This window comes from Opisthocomus hoazin, chromosome 8, assembly GCF_030867145.1.
Source record: "Opisthocomus hoazin isolate bOpiHoa1 chromosome 8, bOpiHoa1.hap1, whole genome shotgun sequence".
Lineage (NCBI taxonomy): Eukaryota > Metazoa > Chordata > Aves > Opisthocomiformes > Opisthocomidae > Opisthocomus > Opisthocomus hoazin.
Window position 1 is genome coordinate 20209933 of NC_134421.1, and position 23980 is coordinate 20233912.

Below are 23980 nucleotides of genomic sequence, written 5' to 3' on the forward strand. Positions count from 1 at the left end.
ACTCTTCTGCATGTAAATAACACCAAAAAAATCGCATTATGAGAGCACTGCCATTTTTATAGAAAGCCTGTAGGAGACTGGAAAATGTTAATATTCTAAATTTGAAAGGTTTCCTAATGATCATTTCACATGGTCTTAGCTCCTCCTTTTTAACGGGGTGACACAGACTTTGGGTAACCCAAGTTAATTTGACTCAAATATCACCTCACATCAGATTCCATAAAACAGGTCTAAATATCTTCAAATATCACTGTCTTCTAAAAGGCTACAATGTTTATGCTTCTTAGCAACTTAGCATATAGAAGCAAGACATGAACTGTACTAGTGGAGCTCAGTATGAACATATAATTAATTAAAAATTATTGACTCAAAATAATAAACTGTGACTGAATTGTATAAAAGTAAAGGATTTTACTCTATAAAACCATTTACATCACAATATTGTTATCATTCTAGGACTAATAAATCTTTGCTGACAACTATGCTTATTTGAGGTAGTTTTCAACTACTGAAGTAGGAATTACTTTTTTTTATTGCTATGGTTACAGTTTTCTCACATTTGCTAAAAGTTAACTGAAATTTATTCTCTGCTCACTTGTTCCTTCATACACACATAAATAAAGACTTACTTCTGTTGCTCTTGCATGACATGAAGTTGCTCAAGTTTTGTTTTATGCTCTGCCTCCAATCTACTAAGCATATCTTTTATAACACAAATAAAAGAATTGAACTGTAAAAGAAATATACAAGAAGTTTGGATTTTGCAGTGCTGGAATTCAGACTTCTATAACTTAAAAGGTAATATCTGATAAAACTTCCAATAGACAATGTCAGATAAACTGTAGAGATGTTTCATAGTCCACCTTCACTATCTTCCATTAGATACCTAACTACAAGCAGACTGTTTACTGAAACAGTGAAAAATATGTATCACTAAAAACTGGTGCAAACCAGACAAAAAACCCACACAGATCAATATTCTCAGATTAATTAAAAAACAAAAAAATCCTATGATTGCACTTCTGCATTATCTGCAACATTTACAAACAAGAGCAAGGCAAGAAACATTAAGATTGTACTTTAGCTTTTAATTTGATTTGTAATTATGTTAGTAGCTAACCACTTCTGCAGGATATTTAGAAGGTGATTGTATTTATTTTGGAATTTTATACTAGATCAGTTAAATACACTGGCAAATAACAAGCTTTAAACATACAGATACAATAATACTGGAAGGCCTTTTGGTTTTGTTTGCTTTTACAACAGACACAGACATACAGTAACATACGAATTTTCCTCTGACAACAGTTTATATCCATTCTCTGCCAATTTATCAAGTAAAATAATGCAACAGAGTTATGTTCCTACCTGATTGAGATTAAGATTGTTCTCAATACTAAGAGGAATCAGATGGGGCAATACTTTTCCCGCAAGCTGTTCTTTGGTAATTCCCAACTTCTTATGAGTAAACGTGCATTTGTAAATACCTGAGATACAACATCAAAATAGCAAAAATTGTTAAGTTTAGTAAAAAATGTGAACAAAGTAGCACTCTCTTTATGTACTGATCATCTGAACATACATTGGCTCTGTATACATGTAGGGACAAACATAATTATAAAAACCAAGTACTCATCCACAACACACACATTATGGCAAGAGGCTTTGCTAAAGTTCAGAACAAGAGGAAGTCCAAAGTAATACTTTGCAGCTACGAAACCAGATATGAGGCAATGTATTCTCCTGGTCAATTATCTGAGAATATGCATTTTGAACAGATAATGAGCAACTGAGTTACCAGAAACTGACAAACTGCCACTGAAAAATTAAGCTGCGTTAACTACAGACGTGTTCTCTCCTAGCACATGGAAGTGTCTAGGAGTAACTATCACACTGCTCTCTGATTGCATTTTACAAAGATTCTTACAGAGATGTTTGGGACTGTGTTACACATCAGATCAGAAATCATGCATAGTCTTTACCTGTTCCAAAATCAGTGAAAAAACAATCATGGCAAGCATAAGGGTTTCAGTGTTAAGCCTACAAGTTCTATAGCATTTCCGAGAGGAGGATTTCTCTGCTTAAATAGTCCACCTCTGGTGGCAAACACTAAACATACTAGCATAAAAGAAGCAGCAGCTTTCCTCACTTTCTATGGTTAGTATTAGAGCAGAGCTGTCAGCTGGGCAAAGACGGTATCATACACAAGATGGAAGGTACGATTCCAGAAGAAAAGGAGAGCCCAAGTACATAAAATTGATTTCAGCCTATCATTTCCAAACTAGGGTTCACTTATCCACTGTATCCAAGTAGAATTCATGAACAATACAACTAAAGTAAAAGATGCACTCTCTCTCATTCTCAGACAGCAAAGAGAAGTCAAAGATGCAAGGATTATGGGAAACAGGCAGCTTTAAATTAGTACTGACAGATGCCCTCTTGCTGATTTTGAGCAAATCAGAATAATGCCACCATCATATATTATTACAGTGTTTAATGAGGGCTGCTGCCAGTACAGCTCAGCTTGTTATAGTCTTCTGTCTACGACTTTGTTGCCAGTAAGAGAAGTGACCGCTGTCTTCTAGACTCGGCCATGCAGTCACACCTCTTTCTTGGCAGTGACTCTGGTCATCTGGTCTTCTTGAGCCTATTCAGGTTGTTAACATCACACATTCTGAGTGAGGCAAGCACCAGAGAGGCATTAGGAAAGCATAACTGGGAGTAAGGCCTCCCCGTTCAGAAATACCGAGACATTAAGTCATATTAGCCATTTTGTGAAACCTCACCCAGACTATGCTCCATTTCAGTGCAAAGGCAGACATGTTTGCTTAAATGTCCAACAAAATGAGTTTAATAAAACCTGCAGCAAAGAGTAGTAGATTCAGAGACAATCATTTACAGCATCTGACATGCAAGAGTGGTAAGAGAAGGCAACAGTAACATCTGAAAAGCTCCAGCAGCATCTGAAAGAAGACACACCGTACAGTCTTCCGAGGAAAACAGCCTCTCTGGCTGGGTGGGCCATACAGTCCATGCAAGTGTCACAGACCAAGAACTGCAACGCATACTCAGAACTGGACTTCGAAGACTCCAAATACAGGTACTCGTGTTCAAGAAGACTACATGTACATGTACTACATGTACAACAAATACATGTACCCGCAATACATAAGGTAACTGAACAGGGGCATACTTAAGATCCAGAAACAGGAAGTTTTTAACAGTCATTTTAGCCATACACTATGTAAACACTACCAATGATAATACAGAAAGCTTTCAGATTTACAACGTCAAAACACAAAAGACGAGACAGTTGAGAGTATTAATTACCTAAAATTCCCATTAGCACTGCAGGTTCCCTGGATGGAATTTGTTGTAGAAAAGGTAAAATATCATCAAGCACAAACCATTTATCCAAGTACTCCAAAATCTTGCCTAAGCACACTAGTGAGTTCACCCGGACCTGTGAAGTATGATAAGAATTAAACAAACTCTTTACTATGTTTTTGCATAAGAAAAAAAAAGAAAAGCCCTTACAAAACATATACTTAGAAGAAAAGAACAAAACCCTGTAAAACTACAGCCTTCATATCTGAAAATTCAAGACAAATTAAAAAGATCTTTTTGTGTCATGAAAGGAAAAACCTTGGCTTTTCTGCAGGACAAACACTATTAAAATATATTATTGTGAAACACACATCAACAATTTTTATTATTAACGCATTAAGTTGTTAACAACTTAACAACTGTTAAGAGTAAAAAAAGTAAACTGTGCTTTTGTATTTGCAAAAAGTAAAGAAAAAATCTCAGAAAGAAATCAGAGCGATTAATGGGTTTTTCTTTAAAGACACAATGGCAGAAAAGCTGAAGTAACTAAAGGTAACAGCATTTTCTGAGGACTGAGAGATAAAATTATTACAATACTTACAGCAAGAGAAGAAGTTTGCAAACATGCATTTTTAATTCTTGGAATTAATGAATTTTTCATTGATGGGTAATCTATTAAATTGGCAAACGTGGGAATTATGTTTAGGCAAAGCTCCTAAAAAAAAAAAAGCGCAAGTTTAAAAAGAAGCATGTATGTTTATTATAAAATTAGTACTAATATCATTCAAGATCAAAATCAGTTTAAAATGTCTTCTGAAGCTTTCTTTTTAAAAAAATATTAAGGAAATATGTTCAACGAAGCTGACCTTCATCTATCATACTCACTTAAAAACAGCTAGAATAATAAACATCATGGTATGTATCTAGACCCTTGGAAAACTGATTTCAAAAACAGTATCCATAAATTTATCATAAATATTTGGACAGTAAGAATATCCTGCATTTTTAAAAACACCTTTATACAAAAATCAACTTCTATTACATGCAACTGTAACATTTTCCTACAAAAGTCAAGCAAATCTGAGTGAATACTACCAACAGCACTGCAGCAGCTCAGTGATAGGCTAAAGGTAAAAAGGCATATCAAGATTAAATACAGTTAAGCGACAGAGAAAAAAAATACCCAGTTTCAGACCAATCTCAAAAAATAAGAGACAGCAATATTAAGTATATATCGCAAGTAAATACCTGAGTAAACTAACCACTGATGCAGGAAAAAACCTCACGCCAGGTATTCAGAAACAAAAACCTTTCTCCATAATATTGCAAAGGCTTTGCAAAGGTAAAAGTCCCATCTGCTTATCCAAATTCTTCTTTAAGAAATATTTGGTTTGTTTATCTCCCCCCACTTCTGAATGCCTTCGGGTAACTGGAATTTAATTCCAGTAGAAGAATGATTTGAAGAAAAAGAATTTCAGAAAGGTAGAGAAAGCATAAAGAGAAAAATTAAATATGGATACATAAAAATGTCACCAGGAGGTACATTAGTATGATTTTACAGCAAATCAGTTCTTCCAAGGTAACTGTCAGCACACATGTTCTTACTAGTAGGAGCTCAGAATACGCCACCTCTCACTGACTGATAAGGGCATACATGCCTGCACAGTTTCTGCTGCACAGGCAATGTAGTAGAAATGCACATCCTACTTTTTGCTATGGCGGCTAGTAAGAATTTAGGATAAGAACACCAGAACAACAGTCAAGTGGCTACTCCCTGAAAAATACGGGATATAAATTTTATTTCACTAAAACAAATTTTCTTTACTAAAACATTAATCTCTTTAAATATTCAGGAACACTACACAGCTTTGTCATTTTTTTTTTTCAAGTAAATAAACACATGAGCATACAGAAAGTTGTCATATCAGCTTAAAGAGAAAAAAATTGTTTTAAATGAATGCTGCAATTACTATACCTGGATCTGAATTGAAGGTGCTTCCAAGGCTCTATAAACCATTGGCAGAACACTGTTCTTTATTTCATCCGGGGGAGTTTTGGTTAGAAGCAAGTCCATTTTTTGCAGGAAGATCAACAAGATCTATTTAAAAGAAGGACAATTTAGAAGCGAAAAGTTTTAATTTGAGAAACATATACTTAAAATTTAAAGTATGTTGTATCATATCACAAAAACTTCAGAAGTTTTCTTGTAACTCAGTAAATGTGATCACTTACCATGTTGCTTGCCTGAAGGCATGGAAGACAAGAAACACTGACATATTATTGCATTTTAAAAACAGCAAATACAAATCAAAGAAAATACGCATGTTCTAGACTAATTCTTCTGAAATAAGAAATCATAATGGCTAAGGAGGGAGCTCTTGTTTCTATTTACAACATGGTCTTTTGTTAAAACCACCCACAGCACATTTTTATACATACATCACTGCTGAAAAAGCTAAACTTTCAAAAAACTATGCATTTGATCACAACTCCACATATAAGAGCTATATTCCATCTACATCTAGAATCAAAATAGGGACACAATGAAAAGAGTATCACAGCTACTATATGGACACAAAACACCTTTACTCTATTTCACGTGGAAATTGTATATCCTAAGACCAAAAATCCCAAACAAAAAAAATTCAGATAGCATTAATCTAAAAAGCAACACTAGAATAGCACATTTATATAGTGCGATTCACCATGTCTCATCTCAGACAGGTGAGACAACTTGCTACAGTTGACATTGACTATTCATTGATATCTAGACTCCTTTTAGAAAATATGTTAGACTAGATGGATAAACTGTGGTGAATGTCACCAAATTAACAATAAAAAGCCAAGTATTTAATCAGAGAAAAATATTTCAATTTTTAAGTCTAAACATATGTAGCAGTCAGTGCTTGTATGTCAAACAAACAGAAGAATCAAAGTGTAGAAATACAAGTGTACCAAGACCACGTTACAAGTTTCTCCCTTTCATTTGCTTTCCTTCACAGGGAAGAAAAACAAATGCTTTCAAACTGCGGCTAATGTGTGTTTTCTTATTGTATATTTATAATTACCTAAATGGTACAAACCCATTCATTCATTCATTCCATGAACACTGATTTTGATATCCCCAAATTTGGGAGAATTCGGGTGAGATGAACCAGGTCAGTTTAACATTAGATTTTATAATTATTCTTGAAAAAAGAATTTTTATTTGTCCTAAACTTGGCTTTTTGAGACCTGCATGTGCTCATAACACTGTTCTTCTCTTGTCTAGCAGCGCTATAATACTGTGGCATGACAGTTTCTATGTTAGTTAAATGTATGGTTTTGGAGAAGGATTGCTTGATTGTTTTTGCAAATTTGAAAAGGACGTGAATGAAAACTGCTATTTAATAACTAGAAAAGCTCCTTCAAAATAAGAACCAGATGTCTGAACATTTAGAAGACTGCTTTTAAGCTAAACATTGTACTATATAGTCTTTTAGATTTCAGAGAAGCAGTTCGGCTGGTTTCCACTGGCTGCCAATGTTTTTTAACTAAGCTAACAAAGCTGAATCGGTTTTGATCTCTCTTCTCTACCTGACTTCAACTAGAACGTAGTTCATGCTGTTCCAATGAACCCCTTTTATTTTTAGCTTTGTAGGGTCGTATTTAATACATTTTATCTATTTAAGTAGGAACCCAAGATGTTACAGTCACAGATGCACAGACACCATCTAATAAGCAAGCAGCAACAGTTGCACTCTAAACAATAACACTAATGATGTGCCTCATTCATTAATACAGAACGCAGTACTTGTCAGGGTATGCTCTGGTGTACTGAATTAGAATATGAATTTACAGTACTTCATATACTAACTATCTATGGATTCCCCTAGGTATAAATTAAGGGTTTGTCTACACTGGGAAGCTATGTCAGAGTAAACTAGGATGTCAATTTACAGTACACCTGTTACTCCATGCTAACTCCAAGAGTACATATGAATGAGTAATTTAACTAAATAATCCATTTTCATATTACAAATTCCCTCATACAAAGACATTGTGAACACTGGATAACAACTTCTTCCTGCTGAATTACAGCAGCTTCCCTATGATACATTCACTTCCTAACTCAAGTACCCTGTGAAAGCCAAGCAACAGGCCCCTCTTACAAACCTAAAACATCCTGAGAGAGCATTTGGAAGAAACATCGGCACCTTCCCCATCCATCCCTTTCCATGAGTTACAAAAAGCCAGGAACTGGACCTTTTTGCCTTGCACAAAGACAGTCAGACCTGGAATTCTGCCTTCTGGCATTCTGAACATTTATATTTTTTTCCTGAATTCCTGTTATATTAACTTTGAAAACTCATCGTAGATTACTTAAACTTTGCCATACTAAAAAAAACCCACAGAAAAAATACTGGAATAAGCCACCTAGTACTTACTGTGCATTAAAAACATCAGCTTAAGAATTTAATATATAGTATCTAGATAGTTACAGAAAAACTTCGCAAAGCTTGTTCTTTATGAGCTGACCTCAAGTCTGCATTTTGCTTCCCTCATTTCTCAAGAAATAAACCAGCTTTTGAGCCCATTATGCTCCAGATATGAGGCAAACTTTTTGCAGTAAGGATTGTCTCACAAATCTGATGTTAAAGGTAGAAAAACACAATGTTACCTTTTAGGATGAAACACCACAAATAAGATGGGCACTAATTTTGTGGGGTATTCTCCCCTTTCCCCCCCCTCCCCAGTATAAGAGTTCTCTGATCCGGAAACCTAGAAATAAAAAGTCTAATTGTTCATTCCTACATTTATCTTGCCCCTTAAGTGCTCTGCAGAGAAATAATAGCATTCAGCAGTAACACAAGCTGAGCTGGAAGGAATGTGGAGCTGCCTTTCATCTGTGGAGGCACAATTCCTAACAGAGACAGAATTCTCAGGAGACATTATCCACATGGTGTTGACAAAAGGATGCAAACGTTTCTCTCCTTTACAGTGATGGTAATGTCTTACTACTTTTATGCATGTAAGCAACAGAAAAATTGTATTTTACTTACACATTTGTCAAATAAAATGAAACAAATTTCACAAAATTGTGCACAGCTCTCCAAGAAACAATATTTTATTATCATCAATAAACAGAACTTTTAAGAGTGTCATAGTTACAACTTTTCCACCCCATGATCCCAATGTCAGCAATCTGGATACAAGGGAAAAAAAAAGAAATCATAGGTTCAGCTACTGAGAGAATACGTGCAAATACTGTACTGTACAACCCTTCTCAGATTTGCTAGATAAGTGATAAAATGCTTACAAATATACCTCTGCTACCAACCAAACATAAGAATTGAGTGGTAAATTAAATGTTTCCTTTTTTGCTAATCTAATTTCATCTATAATTACAAATACACCCTCAGAAAACCCATCTGAAAAAGCAGGGTAGGGGCTTTGTGGATTTCCTGGAAAAAATGTATTTGATATGAATCAAGACTGACTGCTTGGATAACTACAGAGCAGTCTGGGCAATCTGTGTGAAGCTGGAAAACGGAAATAGAACAATTAATCATTTTTCAGAGAAAAAAAACAACAAAGAGAAAAATTGTCATCTGAACAATATCAACATACCTGGATTGGTTCTTGCTGCTTAAAAACAGGACCGAGATCAGGTAGAATGAGCTTGATATATTCTTCTTTGGTGCATTCCTCAGCAATTAGGAGAACATTAGGCAAGACAAAGGGTACCATATCAGGATTCACAAATTCAGAAGTCAAACAAGGCAAAATTCGCTGAATTATAACACGCTAAAAGAAAAAAAAACAAGCATGCATCACATTGTATTGCACTGCAGTAAGTTACTGCTGTGCCAGCTCAACAGTTTTTGTATTAACCTGATATTTATAAAAAAGCAGACAGACAGTTTTCAGTTTTGAACTCTTACTTTCACAGTATATGCTACATAACTTATATTGTGCTACTTTACTTATTTTTCTCTGTTGGCACTTGAAATATAACTGGAGACTATAGTAACTGTGAAAGTCAACAAAAAGCAATTAACTGTACAGAAAATAGGACTTTCAGTCTTTTGAGGGACTTTGTCGAGGCCTGTAACTAGTGGTGTTACCCAGGGGTCAGTACTTGCCCAGTCTTGTTCAACTTCTTCATCAATGACCTGGATGAAGAGTTAGAGTGTACCCTCAGCAAGTTTGCTGATGACACAAAACTGGAAGGACCAGTGGATACACCAGCAGGCTGTGCTGCCATTCAGCGAGACCTGGACAGGCTGGAGAGTTGGGCAAAGAGGAACCTGATGAAGTTCAACAAGGGCAAATGCAGGGTCCTGCACCTGGGGAGGAACAACCCCATGCTCATGTACAGGCTTGGGGCGGACCTGCTGCAGAGCAGCTCTGCGGAGAGGGACCTTGGTGACCTGGTGGACAACAGCTTGACCATGAGCCAGCAGTGTGCCCTGGCTGTCAAGAAGGCCAATGGGATCCTGGGGTGCATCAAGAAGAGTGTGGGCAGTAGGTCGAGGGAGGTTCTCCTTCCTCTCTACTCTGCCCTAGGGAGGCCCCATCAGTTCCAGCTGAACACAAGGAAGAACTTCTTCCCTCTGAGGGTGACAGAGCACTGGAACAGGCTGCCCAGGGAGGTTGTGGAGTCTCCTTTGGAGATATTCAAGACTCGCCTGGACAAGGTCCTGCGCAGCCTGCTGTAGGTGACCCTGCTTTGGCAGGGGGGTTGGACTAGATGACCCACAGAGGTCCCTTCCAACCCCTAACATTCTGTGATTCTGTGATTCAGTCACATACATGAATTTTGAAAACTTTATTCTACATGCTTTCCTAGAACAGACCCTAAAAAGACCCTATCAACCCCCCCCAGTAATCAGTTTTTCAGTACCCCATTGCTCACTGAACAAACACATAATCCTGCTACATCTCCCTGTAAAACTCCAGGTACATTCCTGAAATGGGATTCTGCTGATGAAATAGGCATTTATACTGTGGGTGTCTACTATAGAGTTCGACATCCTTAAACTCTTTACAGTTCAAGGGCACAGTCCCTTCCCTCATAAAATATACTTTCAAGACAGAAAAAAAAGAATGCCCTAAAGATCATTAGGTCAGTCAGTGACTGAAGTATAGGTGAAATACATCCCATCTGTTTTTAAATTCAAAGCATCAACGATTTCTGATCAAAGGAAAAAATTACGAACTTAAGAAAGTTTTAAACATGAAATCTGAATTTTGCACTTAAAGAAATTCCATACAATGGTTGAGAAGCTTAGCTATTCTATTATGTATTAAACTAATTTTCTATTAAACTATTTTTCTATCACATATGCATTATGCTTTATATAAAGAATACCATAAAACAAACAGAAGTCAGTCTAGACAGTGTCTAACCCTACACAGAAGAAATCTGTAATGACAGACATTTGCCTTTGAGGTTTCTGGGCACCACTAGGACAAGAAAGCACTTAGTCTGTTGAGGGAAGGAAGCTTGCATCATTCAACATTAAAGTACTGCTTTGCTATGAAAAACCTTGAGGCAATCTTTTCGTGAGAAAAGGTGGCAAGATGACTTCAAACAGCTATGATAACATCTGGAAACACAGAGAAAGCCTTGTAAGTGGAGAGAAGACAACTCCCTTTCAAAGTGGGACGAACTACAAGAGGACATGCAAATGATGGTTCCTTACACATACTGACAGAAAAATTTGCCATTTTCCATTTAAGGAATCACTTATAGCTCAGGAAAGTCTCAACACTAACTATTTTCTGATCTCTCCTTCTTTCCTGCTGCTGTATTCTGACTGTCTCATGGCAGTCTGTTACGGTACAATGCTACATGGAGTCCAGCATTCTGAGATTCAGAATGTTAATAGATGTTAATAGATGTTCGCATATGTCATGCAGACATACCTTAGGTAGTTTTGGCAGAACCTTTGGTAGCCCTTTAAAAAACTGTGATTTCTGAAGGTTATCCCTTTGAAATAATGAATCAAAATACTGAAGCGTCATTGCTCCTACATCATCGAAGAATGGTATCTAAAAATAAGATTAAAAGCTTGTGATCTGGAGGGAGACAACATTGACACTGTTACAAAGATTCCAAAATATCATAATCTATTTACCTTTTCAATGCAAACTTTTACAATGACGTGCCTGCAACTCACAATTAGAAAAGTAACATTTTTACATACTAAATAGTACAATATTCACAGATAAACATTTATTATTGACAGAATTTTCCTAGTATTTTAAAGAAACCCATGCATGTTATGTGTATCTAAGTTAACTTACTGTATATGAAATAATGTTTCATCTACAATAAATCAAAAGAAAAGTAAAAACCTTGATTAAAAGTGCTCCTAGGAATAATTATGCTGTTTAGTGTTACAACAAAGGATTACCTACTAGGCCATCCGGACATGGCTACCACCCCTGGAAACTTATAATGCATCAACAAGCATGTATCTACAATAAATGTGTAATTATATAAATTTCTCTCCAATGTTGAGACCTACTCGTAAATCCTGTCCATTATAATTTCTCACATGATCTCCTCTGTTTGCATTTCTTCAGCAAAGAGGGCACAGGCCTTCGTAAGTATTATGTAACAATGTACATACATATAAACTAGGCTTAAAAAGATGGCACCAACAAAATACCAGGGGGTTTAATCCGTAACCGTATATCATATCATATATTAATACTGACAGAGCTGCTTCACCATTAATGAAAGATTCATAAAAATGCATGATGATAACAAGATTGTTTATATAAAAAATCCATCCCCAAATATTCAGCTTTCAGTTAGCAGATGAACAAAAAGAGCAGAAGAGTGTCTGTCCCAGACTTATGCAGACTGGAATGAAAAATTCTGCATTCAAAAACCTGCATGGGTAAGATTCCTCCTTTCTGCTAGCTCGCAGTTTTAGGGAGGGATGTATCAAACCTCACGGGCTCACAAGAGTTAAAGACAACGCATGGTCTCTCAGACTATTCAGACATTTGTTTTCAGTTGAAAAATTTGTGCAAAAAGGAATTATATAAAAACATGTAAATAAGCTCTGCTGTAAGGCAGAAAGAGAAGCCAGTAAGAGTAGGGCAATAAAGAGAATCAGAAAAGCAGACTGGAGTAGGGCAATACAGAAGAAAAATTGTCAGTTGAGAATCCAAGCTAGTCAGCACTGTGGACTTAAATTCTGTCTTCTACATCACACAACAAAATGGACGTAATCACGGAATTCTACACAGGTTAACACAAACTAGTTAAAACTAGCAAGGTAAACTTGCTCATGTCAAGCTCCATTTTAGTTCATGTCATGCTGGCAATAACAAACTGATTTTAGAACTAAAGCTGTAATATCTCTAGCCTACAATTCAGTCTGCAGTGCAGATGTGGTAAAAGAGACTTAACAACTTTAGAAAACCATACTGCTTAACACAAGTATTTACAGATTTGTTTGTTGCAGCCCTTCAGACAAGTGAGTTGATACTCAAGTAACATTTGCCCATTTCCTCACTTCCCCTCTTCCAGCATATATGTTGGCAGGATCATTACCTGTTCCCCCTCCCTTCTTCACTCACTATTTCTTCCAACTGTTAAGACACTGATTTCTCTCTCTGCTTACAATCTTTTTAAATGTCAGGAAAAGAAGAAAATTGTTTACCTATCAGATATGAGAAAACAGAGTATAACACAAAGAAAGAATCATGCTTTTAAGTTCTACTTTCAGACAGGAAAGTGGAGAAAGAGTTTGTCAAATTAAAACTTAAATTATCCTACTTACAGTTAATTTTTGCTTTATTATAGCAAGTAAGCTCTGAATGTATTTTATGCTATTCTTCTGCATATTTAAAAATACACCAAAAATCATAAGCCAAAAGTTAATCCTTACATTTATTGCCCTTTATCATGACATTTTATGGCTTTAAAATCCTTCCAATACAGTTTTAAAGACTGAAGTGTATAAAAACATAGCGTAGAAAATACTTCCAACTGTACTGGGAAGCAACAAAATAGTGTTGCATGGAATGATTATTCTAAATTCTGTCCCAGCACCCACTTCTTCCATATTAATAAAGGCCAGCATAAGGACAACTTTTGGCAACAACATCACTATTTCCAAACTAGTTAAAAATATTTAACATTTCAACTGAAATGATTAGGAGGAAAACACTTTAAAATTACTCTATTGTTTCTACAAATCAAACACTATTTTTCCTCTTTCCTGTGGCTACTGTATTTTCCATGAACTGACCTTGGTCATTTGATCTGCGTCTGGTCTGACTGCTGGAGCTACATTTAAGAGTAGCTTCACATGTTCACGCACCTCCTCTGGTATACTCTGAAGAGTACTGGAGCTTAAACGGCTCAGCTGCGTAAGTAATTTAAGCACATGCATCATGAAGTCAGAAAATCCTGCATGTAACTATTTCCAATATACAACAGGACTATACTTTGTCCTCCCGATGGTTCCTCTACCCACACCTTTAATATCCCTCCCTTCTCCCCTTTTATAACCCATCAGCTTCTGATCCCTCATAGTCTTCTTTCTGTCTCCTCTTCAGGTCACATTCCCCTGTTCCCAACTTCTGTGTTCAGGTTATCAGAGAACACAAACCCAGTATTTTTAAACAGATACATGTTATTATCTGAGGTGTTACCTACTCACATCAAAATACAGTATGCACAACTAAAGCAAAAGGCACCCAAAGAAGTTACGACAAAGGAAACTCGTATATGAACATACGTTATGTCAGCTGATCCAAGCAACTGTCTTCTGTTAATATTCACAGTCCAGAAAGAATGTGAAATAGCTGACAGCTAAGTGGATACCAACTGCAGCGTCAAGTGCTCAAGTCACTCTGAACTCAGCCACCTTCAATGGTCCTACACAGGTCATTCACTGCCTTGTGTTTCACACTGTTCCCCCCAACAGGTAAAGTACTTATTCCACAAGACCAGCACTCAACAGGTTTACAGAGAAATCAGGTGAAAAATGAAATTTGTAGTTTATAAAGTTGGTATATGCATCCTTCTCTACACATATTTTTATTTCCCATATTTTGATAGGGTTCTTTTTTACTGTTATAAAGATAGCACGCAAGGTAAGATACCATTATTGGATTGTTTATGTTGAAGCACTGGTATTGTGTTCCAAATATTTAAATCTGTTTTACAACAGTAACTTTTCAAATATGAAAATCAATGAATAATAGTCACAAATAGAACAAATACCTGATCCAGCTGTCTGCTAAAGCTTTTATAAATATCCTGCTTGTTGACCTCAAAAATTGGCTTCCCTTTATTAAACACTGCATACATAACGGCTCCTAGAGAGTACATATCACTGGCTGTCTCACAGCTCACAGAGAGAATATATTCTGGTGCCAAATATTCAGGATTTGGAAGACACAAGGATGGCAAGTTTGGATCCCATTCCTTACAAGCGAACTTTGGCTACAAGAGAAGAAAGTACAATTATTAGGGATTTTTAAAGAAAATTTTAAATAATAAACTAGAGCAGCAAAACATAATCAATCCACTCAAATTCAATTACGAATGAAACAGAAATGGAGTAAGGCAAAACTGTTACGAATATGTGTCTGCAGCTTACAGTAATTAGCTGATGCAGTTAAGCCTGAATTGGGAACTGTAATGCAAAATCCAAGCACTGCTGCAAGAGGGAAACATGAGCTATGATGGGCATTCATTTTAGGAGGCAGCAACCAGGCACAGAGCGGATGCAACAGACTAAATTAGGTAGCTTTGCATGCCATCCAACACGCAGGAGAGCAGAAGCAGCACAGGCTTCAGCCTCTGTCTGAAACCATCACTAGTCTATTTTGACTCCACTGAGCCAACTCAGGCTCTTTTTCTGTGATGATCAAAGGCAGCACTTCAATCCAGATCTGCGCCATATATTCAAACATCCTGCCAACAAAATATAGAGGTAAATATTAAAGAAATGATTCTGTACTGAAATGCAAGGTATGAAACTGGTTTCAGACAAAGATCTGAATTTGAAATTTAATGAAAATAAATATAAAGATCTACTACCTCCTGTTCAGATGGATTTGTTGACTGGATACAAAAGTCAAAGCCCATAATTTTCCATGCCCCGCTCTTATTCAAAATTATATTTTCAGGAGTAATATTTCCATGGACCATTTTCACACTGCTATGCAAAAATGACAAGCCTTCAGAAACCTGTTAATAAAAGATTATTATTTCACTTTAAATATTTCCTCAAATATCCTGTAAGTTATTTACAAAAATCCTGTTCTTGTGGTAACAGTTAAATTGGTAAGTTAGCTAAAAAGCAATTTTTACCTCTGTTTCAGGCTATGTCTTAAATATTACGTATGAAAGAAACTAAACACAGATGGGTAAACAGCAGATTAAATTACTAATGCCGATTAACTATCACAGCATGCGAACAAAAATGTTTTTCAAAGTTTATCAACATATTCACCATATAAAACCTGGGACCTACTGATCCTCCACAGAACGTAAAGAAAAGATTCACATATGGGAGAGATAGATGTAGCACATACATCTATAAGGAAAATAAAAATTCACTCGATATCATATTTTCTGTGTCAGAATAAGCAAAACCAGTAGCAACTTAGAGCCTCCAGTGTTCAACATCCTCTCTCTTACTTAAAACGATCAGGACGCTATCATCTCTCACTTCCCAATTATTTGATTTACTATAGGCAGACAAACTTTGGTAGTTTACAAACTTTATAAAACAATCATTAACACTAAAAGCACAAAGAAAATTATAAGGACAACCTGTGTCATACCTGAAGCAAACCATATTTGGTCTCCACATCATAAAGTTTGTATTCTTTAATGTCAGATGGTAAAGGAGAAGGTAGGTTGTCCCAGCTGCCAAGAACATTAGCTAAACTTGCAAAGACTGGTTCTGTACAAAATGCCAAGCAATCCCTACAGAGGAAATACATAAAAACACTTCTCGTAAATAATAAATCTCCTGACTGTGAATAAAGAAGCCTACAAACATAGTATTATACATTACCAGAGCACTTGGTGGTACCTAAAAACACGTTATATTTCAGGTTTTGAGTCCTTCTAAGTAATATACTGGAGAGAAATACCTAATTATCTGAAGTATTCAAAAAATATTAGAATATAAAAATCAGCTTATTTTATTCTCTATCATTCACATCACTAATGATGCACACAATGCGCTATAAAAAGTTTTAACAAAACAATGCTTTTCTTGTTCTGATCCAGCAAAACCAAACAATTCTTACTATTATTAAAACTTGTAAAATCAGGCTTTTAGCTGTGCCTAAAACTGACACGCCCCTGACTGAAGCAACACTTAATGTGATCAGACAATGATAAGAAACAAAATTAATAAAATGTAAGTTAGCACCTGAATATTCTTTCACTTTGCAAATGAACAGAAAAGAAGAGGTGCAAACACAAATATTCTTGTTGTATGAACTGGAGTTTGCATGTGAAGTGACTGTTTTCTAAATTATTTTATCTATTGCTTTCTTCATGAAAAAATATGGGTCTTATTTACGCATTTGTGTGTTAACACCATTTTAAAAGCACAGATGAAGCAAACTTCTTCCACGCATGACGTGGACAGGCTGTAATAGTTGTGCTTCAAAATTTCAAATTTTGAGGTCCTGAAAAGAATGTATGTCTCAGCTTCACAAACTTCATGTATCACAGACAGGGTCATTCTTTATATCCACATTCTTCATAGGGGTCTGCACAGCGCTAAAGGCCCTGGACAGTCATTGCAACTCACTTCTTAATTGTTTTAAAGTTTTTTGGAAAAAGCATTACATGGGTGGTAGCACACATACCTGGTTTAAGGATGAGTAATTAATGAGAACATTAAATGCTGCATCAGTATGAACACAGAAAACAGAGACTGAGTAACAGTAATAAAGATGTATGTTTGAATATAAAATTACAGGCAAGAAGACAGAAGCATAACTTTTTGTTCATTCCATAAAAATATCACAGAAGACACAATGTCTCAGCATGGATCTACCACACAACTTTTCTGTATCCCAGTAATTAACAAGCTTGGTCTCTGAAGTAAAATAAGGCTGATGAAACACATAAACCTTTTATTACTCATCCAGATTTTAGTTTTACTTTGATTTTATCTATTACCTTTCTGAAGGAAAAACATCTGAAAATTAAAACACATTGAGTCCTACGTGTCAGTCAACCTGACAGAATGTCTTTCTCTGGTTTCCGCCATCCCTTTCATGTTTCTCCTAACAGAACTAGGACTATAAAACTGGTTTCTGTAGTAATCACAAGGAACAATCAGAGCGCCGAAAGACCAAGTCCTTCATTTTCAATCTGACTTCAACTTTACCTTTAATTTTAGAGCTAATGTATTTAGTTCTTATTAACGCACAGATGATAGAAAATACCTAGGGACCAGTTATTCCATGGTTTCCATAACATAAACCCTCTGATTGTTTTTGTTTTGAGGAAATAAAAAGATAGCTGTTTATTTTTTTACTTTAGGATATAATTAAATATGGACCCAAATCACAATAATGGCAGGATGGGGCAAATCTAATTAAAGCAACTGAATATTGCAGAAGCTGATGTCTGCCATACAGTACAGTTTTTTTAACAGTTCCCTGAATAATATCAAAACGAAATTCAGAGTAACATACTAAAAAGAAAACAAGTTAAAAAGTGACAGCCAAAAATGCATACGCTTTGGGAAAAACTTCAACAGATGGAATGTCTAGTAAATTAAGTATCTGAGACTCTTCACACTACTTCTATTTTTGATGAGTAGTAATAACATTATAAGTGAACATATAATTTTGCTTTTTTATCCTTTTCTCCATTAACAAGTTAAATATAGAATAATATTGCTCATCTGTGCTGTTACTAGAATTCAAGACCAATTGTATGTAAATGTATTTATATTAAATATTTCATATAAAGAGTTATTCATTATATAATTGCATGTAAAAATGTATACATCATAATATATATAAAACACATGTTTATATTAAATATAATTATATTGAATACCAATAATTTAGAGTAGAATTGTTCTATTAATAGTGGAACAGCTACCTACACACTAGGGTCAGAAATGTATGGCCTTTCCTTCTATACCTACTTCAGCTGTGCAGGTACACCAAGTATCCCGTTGCCCCAGAAAGGAGGAATAAAGAGCGACTTGCAAGCATTTCAACACTACTGTATGTTACTCCAGAGACACAAACAAAAGATCACGTACAGTTTAGCCAGAAGGAGCCCATGACAGATTTCTTAAAGAATATGCACTCTGGAAAGACCTGTAACTCTTGAGCAATTGTACAGCATGCTTGCACAAGGTTACACACAAATATTCTAAGCAAACTTTTCTTTTATGAACCCCCTCCAAAAACTGTTACATCAGTTTCTGGCCAAGAAAGCAACTGGACAGGTTTTGTGCTACTGGTGTTTCTACCAGTATCTGAGCATGCTGAGCACGGAAAGAAGAAAAATTGCAACAAAGCATAGGAAATTACTAAAAACTCACAAATGAGAACTGTGACACAACTACACTGTTAATTTTACTCAAAAGGCTTAAATTCTTCACAAGACAAACAATGCTTTCTTAACACTCCAAGGTATGAACCTTCGCCTTTTCTTCTGAAGTGCAGAGTTCAGGGAAAAAATAATTACAAATGCAATTGCTGAGTCAATCAAAATACTGCAACAATTCTAGGAAGAAGCCTGGGCTATACTCTGGGATTCACTTGCATACCCTATGACTGAGATGATCCCAGGCCATTTAGCACGTAATAGTTTATTTACTGTTGCAGAGTAGTGAGAGCTCTCTTCAATTACCTAATTAATCTTAGGCTTTTGTGAAGGGCATACTGAACCATAGGAGCAATGACAGCTTTGAACCCTTCTTAATGCAAAATGTGTTTAGTACTGAAGGAAAGATACATATGAATAGGCAAGTGTCATTTAATCCAAGAAATCCTTCCCATAGTAGGCATCGCAAAGATGAAGAAGAATTTCTACAGTATTGTCAGCTCCTAGAAGCCAATACATTTGGCAAAATGCAGGTTAACAGACACAATAAAAAATGTAGAAGTTTGAAAAGTAATGCTTATGAATCTTTATTAGGCTATCATTTAGAAAAACTACTTTGGAAAACAATTTCTCTAAAACCTGTGTGATCTTCCTCAGCATTATCAGGATCAGCTTTCTATTTTAACATGAAACCTTCATAGAATCATTAAGATTGGAAAAGACCTCCAAGATCATCAAGTCCAGCCATCATCCCCAACACCACCATGCCTGCTAAACCATATCCCAGAGTGCCATATCTACACGTGTTTTAAACACTTCCAGGGATGGTGACTCCACCACCTCCCTGGGCAGCCTGTTTCAGTGTCTGACCACTCTTCCAGTAAAGAAATTTTTCCTAATACCTAATCCAAACCTCCCCTGACACAACTTGAGGCCACTGCCTCACGTCCTATTGCTAGTTACTTGGGAGAAGAGACCAACACTTGCCTAACTACAACCTCCTTTCAGGCAGTTGTAGAGAGTGATAAGGTCTCCCCTCAGCCTTCTCTTCTCCAGACTAAACAGCCCCAGCTCCCTCAGTCGCTCCTCAGAAGACTTGTTCTCCAGACCCTTCACCAGCTTCATTGCCCTGCTCTGGACACGCTCCAGCACCTCAATGTCCTTCTGGTAGTGAGGGGCCCAAAAGTGAACACAGTACTCGAGGTGCGGCCTCACCAGTGCCGAGTACAGGGGCACAATCACCTCACTAGTCCTGCTGACCACACTATTCCTCATACAAGCCAGGATGCCGCTGGCCTTCTTGGCCACCTGGGCACACTGCTGGCTCATGTTCAGCCAGCTTTCGACCAGCACCCCAAGGTCCTTTTCCACTGGGCAGCTTTCCAGCCACTCTCCCCCAAGCCTGTAGCATTGCATGGGGTTGTTGTGAACAAAGTGCAGGACCTGGCATTTGGCCTTGTTGAACCTCATACAGCTGGCTTCGGCCCATTGATCCAGTCTGTCCAGATCCCTCTGCAGAGCCTTCCTACCCTCCAGCAGATCGACACTCCCGCCCAACTTGGTGTCATCTGCAAACTTACTGAGGGAGCACTCAATCCCCTCATCCAGATCATTGATAAAGACATTAAACAAGACTGGTCCCAAAACTGAGACCTGGGGGACACCACTTGTGACGAGCCACCAGCTGGATTTAACGCCGTTTACTACCACTCTCTGGGCTCAGCCATTCAGCCAGTTTTTTACCCAGCGAAGTGTACACCCATCCAAACCACGAGCAGCTGGTTTCTCCAGAAGGATGCTGTGGGAAATAGTGTCAAAGGCCTTACTACAGTCCAGGTAGGTAACTTCCACAGCCTTTCCCTCATCCACTAGGCGGGTCACCTGGTCACAGGAAATCAGGCTGGTCAAGCAGGACCTGCCTTTCATGAACCCATGCTGGCTGGGCCTAAACCTCTGGTTGTCCTTCACATGCCTGGTGAGCACACTCAAGATTCATTTTATGTGTGAGATTTTAATGTGCTGTTATGACTACAGTTGAGCGACAAAGCTATAAGATTAGCCCATTATTGTGCCTAGTGACCAACCTTACATAAATCAAACAAGCACTACAAAAATGCACTGAATTCTGTCTCCCTTGATTGGCATTTGAGGACCTTTGAAACACATATGTGGCCATAAGACGTTCAATTTAGCAAAAATCTCCAATTTCACATGCACTAAGTACATACATCTCATAAATGGAACAAACGTATGAACAACCTTTTGAAAGAAAACAATTTTTAAGAGAGTTCTTTAAAAGCAAAATTAATTGAACCACTAAATTTTCATGCTGTAAGGGTCATGTGTAGCCTTATAGCTGCAACTGGAACTAAGATCATGCTGTAAATTATTAATTACATTCACTAGATTCACACCAGAAACGCATCCTATGGCTTGGGGGAAGAAAAAATCTGAGGGTGGGGTGAATACCATTCTCAAATGAATAAATACAGTAAACTTGAATCTCATCAGATGTATGTGTTGAATGCTGCCTATATTTTATGTCCAATAACAAAACAATGATTAAGAAAGTCTGTTCTCAACCACAGCTTACCTGGATTCTTCCAACGGATGTTGAACAGTAAGTAGTCGAGGGTGTCGAAGCCTGGTTAGTTGTTGAACACCTCGTTTTAAAGAATCAATAATCTGATCCTTTTCAAATTTTTGATACTTGTCTATTAGCTTCTTATCGAAGACGAAAACAGCCACTTCCTAGAAATAAGCAACAAAATTCACTTGGTATATAATACAGCTAAAAGACAAGCCTATTCACAACTACATACAGACACACACACATATTTTTTGAATCAACAGTACAATCCCACCAACGCAATAAGTATTTCAATGCATATGTATATATACATATAGTCCTTACTTCATCCCAGTCATAATCACACAGGTTACTGTATATAATCTCGGGAATATGCATTTTAAAAGTTAAGGTGCTACTGCTCCTTATCTTACAAACAGTAATACGTAAACTATAACCACAATCTACACACTGACAAAGCAGTAGATCCACAGGACAGAAATCAGCTTCATTTTAAGAAGATGAAAGCATTTACATCAACTACAAACAACTAAAATATTCTCAGCATATATGCAGTCATTTGGCATAAAATATACCAAGTGGTACTTTATTAAACCAGACCCAGTCTCAGCATTCAGCCCCAAACCAGCAAGATCCAGCTTAAACTAGACATTCGTGATAGATAACTTATAGTCACATTAATCAACTAATCTGAGCAGACCATTCACATGATAAAACATCAAGAATTTTTAAATGCTTAAACACATGTAAGAAGCAGCCCCAGAAGTGCAGTTGATGTTAAAAACAGAGAAAATAGTTCCTCCAACCAACCTCTGCAAATGAAGTGGGAGAAAATTAAGAAATTTATATGAAACTTTGAAAATGCAGAGGTGGATGTGAAATAAAAAATTAGATTACATTGCCATCTTTGAAGCCATTAAAGAGAAATAAATCAATTGAAGAAAAAGGAATTCAAAACTTTGTTATGAAACGGAGGCTTTCTTATACTTTTATACTTTCTTACAATCATAACAGCATTATGAATAATGATAAAGGTTAGAAATCAGTAGAAAATAATATGAAAATACAGTTTTCAGTCCCAAGAGGAAGTCTATGCTTTTGTACTGCACATTTTATAACCAATATTCTAATTCAAATCTCACCGGAACAGTTACATTATTGATTTAAAAAAAAAAAAAAAAAGACTTCTATAAATCGGCTATATAAAAAAAGAAATTCAATCCAATACACAAAAAAAAAATCAGTTTATATTTTTTAGCTGGTACCTGTTTCATTAAGCCATTAGCAGGTGATCTATAACTAACTCAATTAAGTACACTTCTGCTGCTTCTCTCCATACCAGCTCTCTGCTCCAACTCTTAAGTGTGATGGATCAAACATTAACATTGACACAAGGCAGGGAAGAAACAATGACAGGGAATGGAAGATGTACACTATACCCACTACTTCAGAAATGCACATTTTCCAGGTCATAGTGTGAATGTATTGAGCAGTACGTGACCAATAACAAATTTTCAAACTAATACAGCACTTCTGAAAGCACTTCTGTTCAATAAGAAGTCAAAAGAATCAGGAAGTGAACATTTAAATTGGATAGTATGGGACATAAGCTATGGTTTGAACATTTTAAGATGGCTATAAGTAAGTCCTATTAGTGCTTGTTGCAATCCTGCACGATTTGTTTGAAGTTTGACAGTACTTTAACATATCCAAAATTAGCTCACATAATAGTATGTATATGAAATTGTAGTATTCTAAGTATGAAAATTATTGCTATCACATTGATTTTGTAGACTTTAGCTATTGTGGAGTGTCAAGAATCAAAATTATTTGAGTTGTGTGACAACTTGCTTTCAATTCCTTCATTTTTATGTAACACGTCTGATACAAGCAGAAAGCATACAGTCATCTCTGTCTGCGCAGGGACATCAAAATGTTAAATATGTTCTAATATTACTAATTCAAAATATGGCATTCCAAAATTCAATCCCATAATCACCATTGATTTTTATATGCAGAATGCCGTATCAGTAATATCATATCTTAACTGCTGTAAGTGACCAGATATTATTGTACAGAAGAATGCAGAGATAGGTGAGTCATGGGCACAGAACACACTCTCAATGCACAAAAAATACTGAAACCATATAGTATACTTGGAAACTTTTAAAAGTGTTCATGGTTTTATCCTGCATGAACCAAATAACCCTGTGAAATTTTGACTATGAAGACATTATTTCTGTTTTCCCTATTCTGTTTCACAAGAACAGATATTTAACCCCAAAAAGGAGGGCTACAGATCCCTTTGGAGGGAGGAGCTACACTCCTAAAGGAGAGATAGCTGATAGGGATTCCTTTTCCTGTAATTACTTTCATGGAATCTTAGTGAGATGAAAGCCTGCAAAGGCTTACATAGTTACTACTTCTTTCCACAGAAAGCTCTAGGGCAGCTTCCACTTATTCATTTCACAGGTTTGAAGGAAGAGTAGCTTCCACCTGAAGAT

The 23980-nt window shown here is 36.5% G+C and overlaps 1 protein-coding gene across 1 annotated transcript in view; it reads right to left on the reverse strand.

Moving 5' to 3' along the window:
• SCYL2 (SCY1 like pseudokinase 2) overlaps positions 1 to 23980 on the reverse strand; it is a 43403-nt gene that overhangs the window by 8188 nt on the left and 11235 nt on the right. The window contains exons 3-14 of the mRNA XM_075427734.1: positions 21480 to 21637; positions 16135 to 16279; positions 15386 to 15535; positions 14564 to 14785; positions 13584 to 13700; positions 11239 to 11364; positions 8938 to 9114; positions 5303 to 5425; positions 3929 to 4042; positions 3331 to 3463; positions 1369 to 1487; positions 630 to 730 (exon numbers count right to left, since the gene is read on the reverse strand). Coding sequence (XP_075283849.1) covers positions 630 to 730; positions 1369 to 1487; positions 3331 to 3463; positions 3929 to 4042; positions 5303 to 5425; positions 8938 to 9114; positions 11239 to 11364; positions 13584 to 13700; positions 14564 to 14785; positions 15386 to 15535; positions 16135 to 16279; positions 21480 to 21637 — 1685 coding nt within the window. The remainder of the gene's footprint in view (positions 1 to 629; positions 731 to 1368; positions 1488 to 3330; positions 3464 to 3928; positions 4043 to 5302; positions 5426 to 8937; positions 9115 to 11238; positions 11365 to 13583; positions 13701 to 14563; positions 14786 to 15385; positions 15536 to 16134; positions 16280 to 21479; positions 21638 to 23980) is intronic.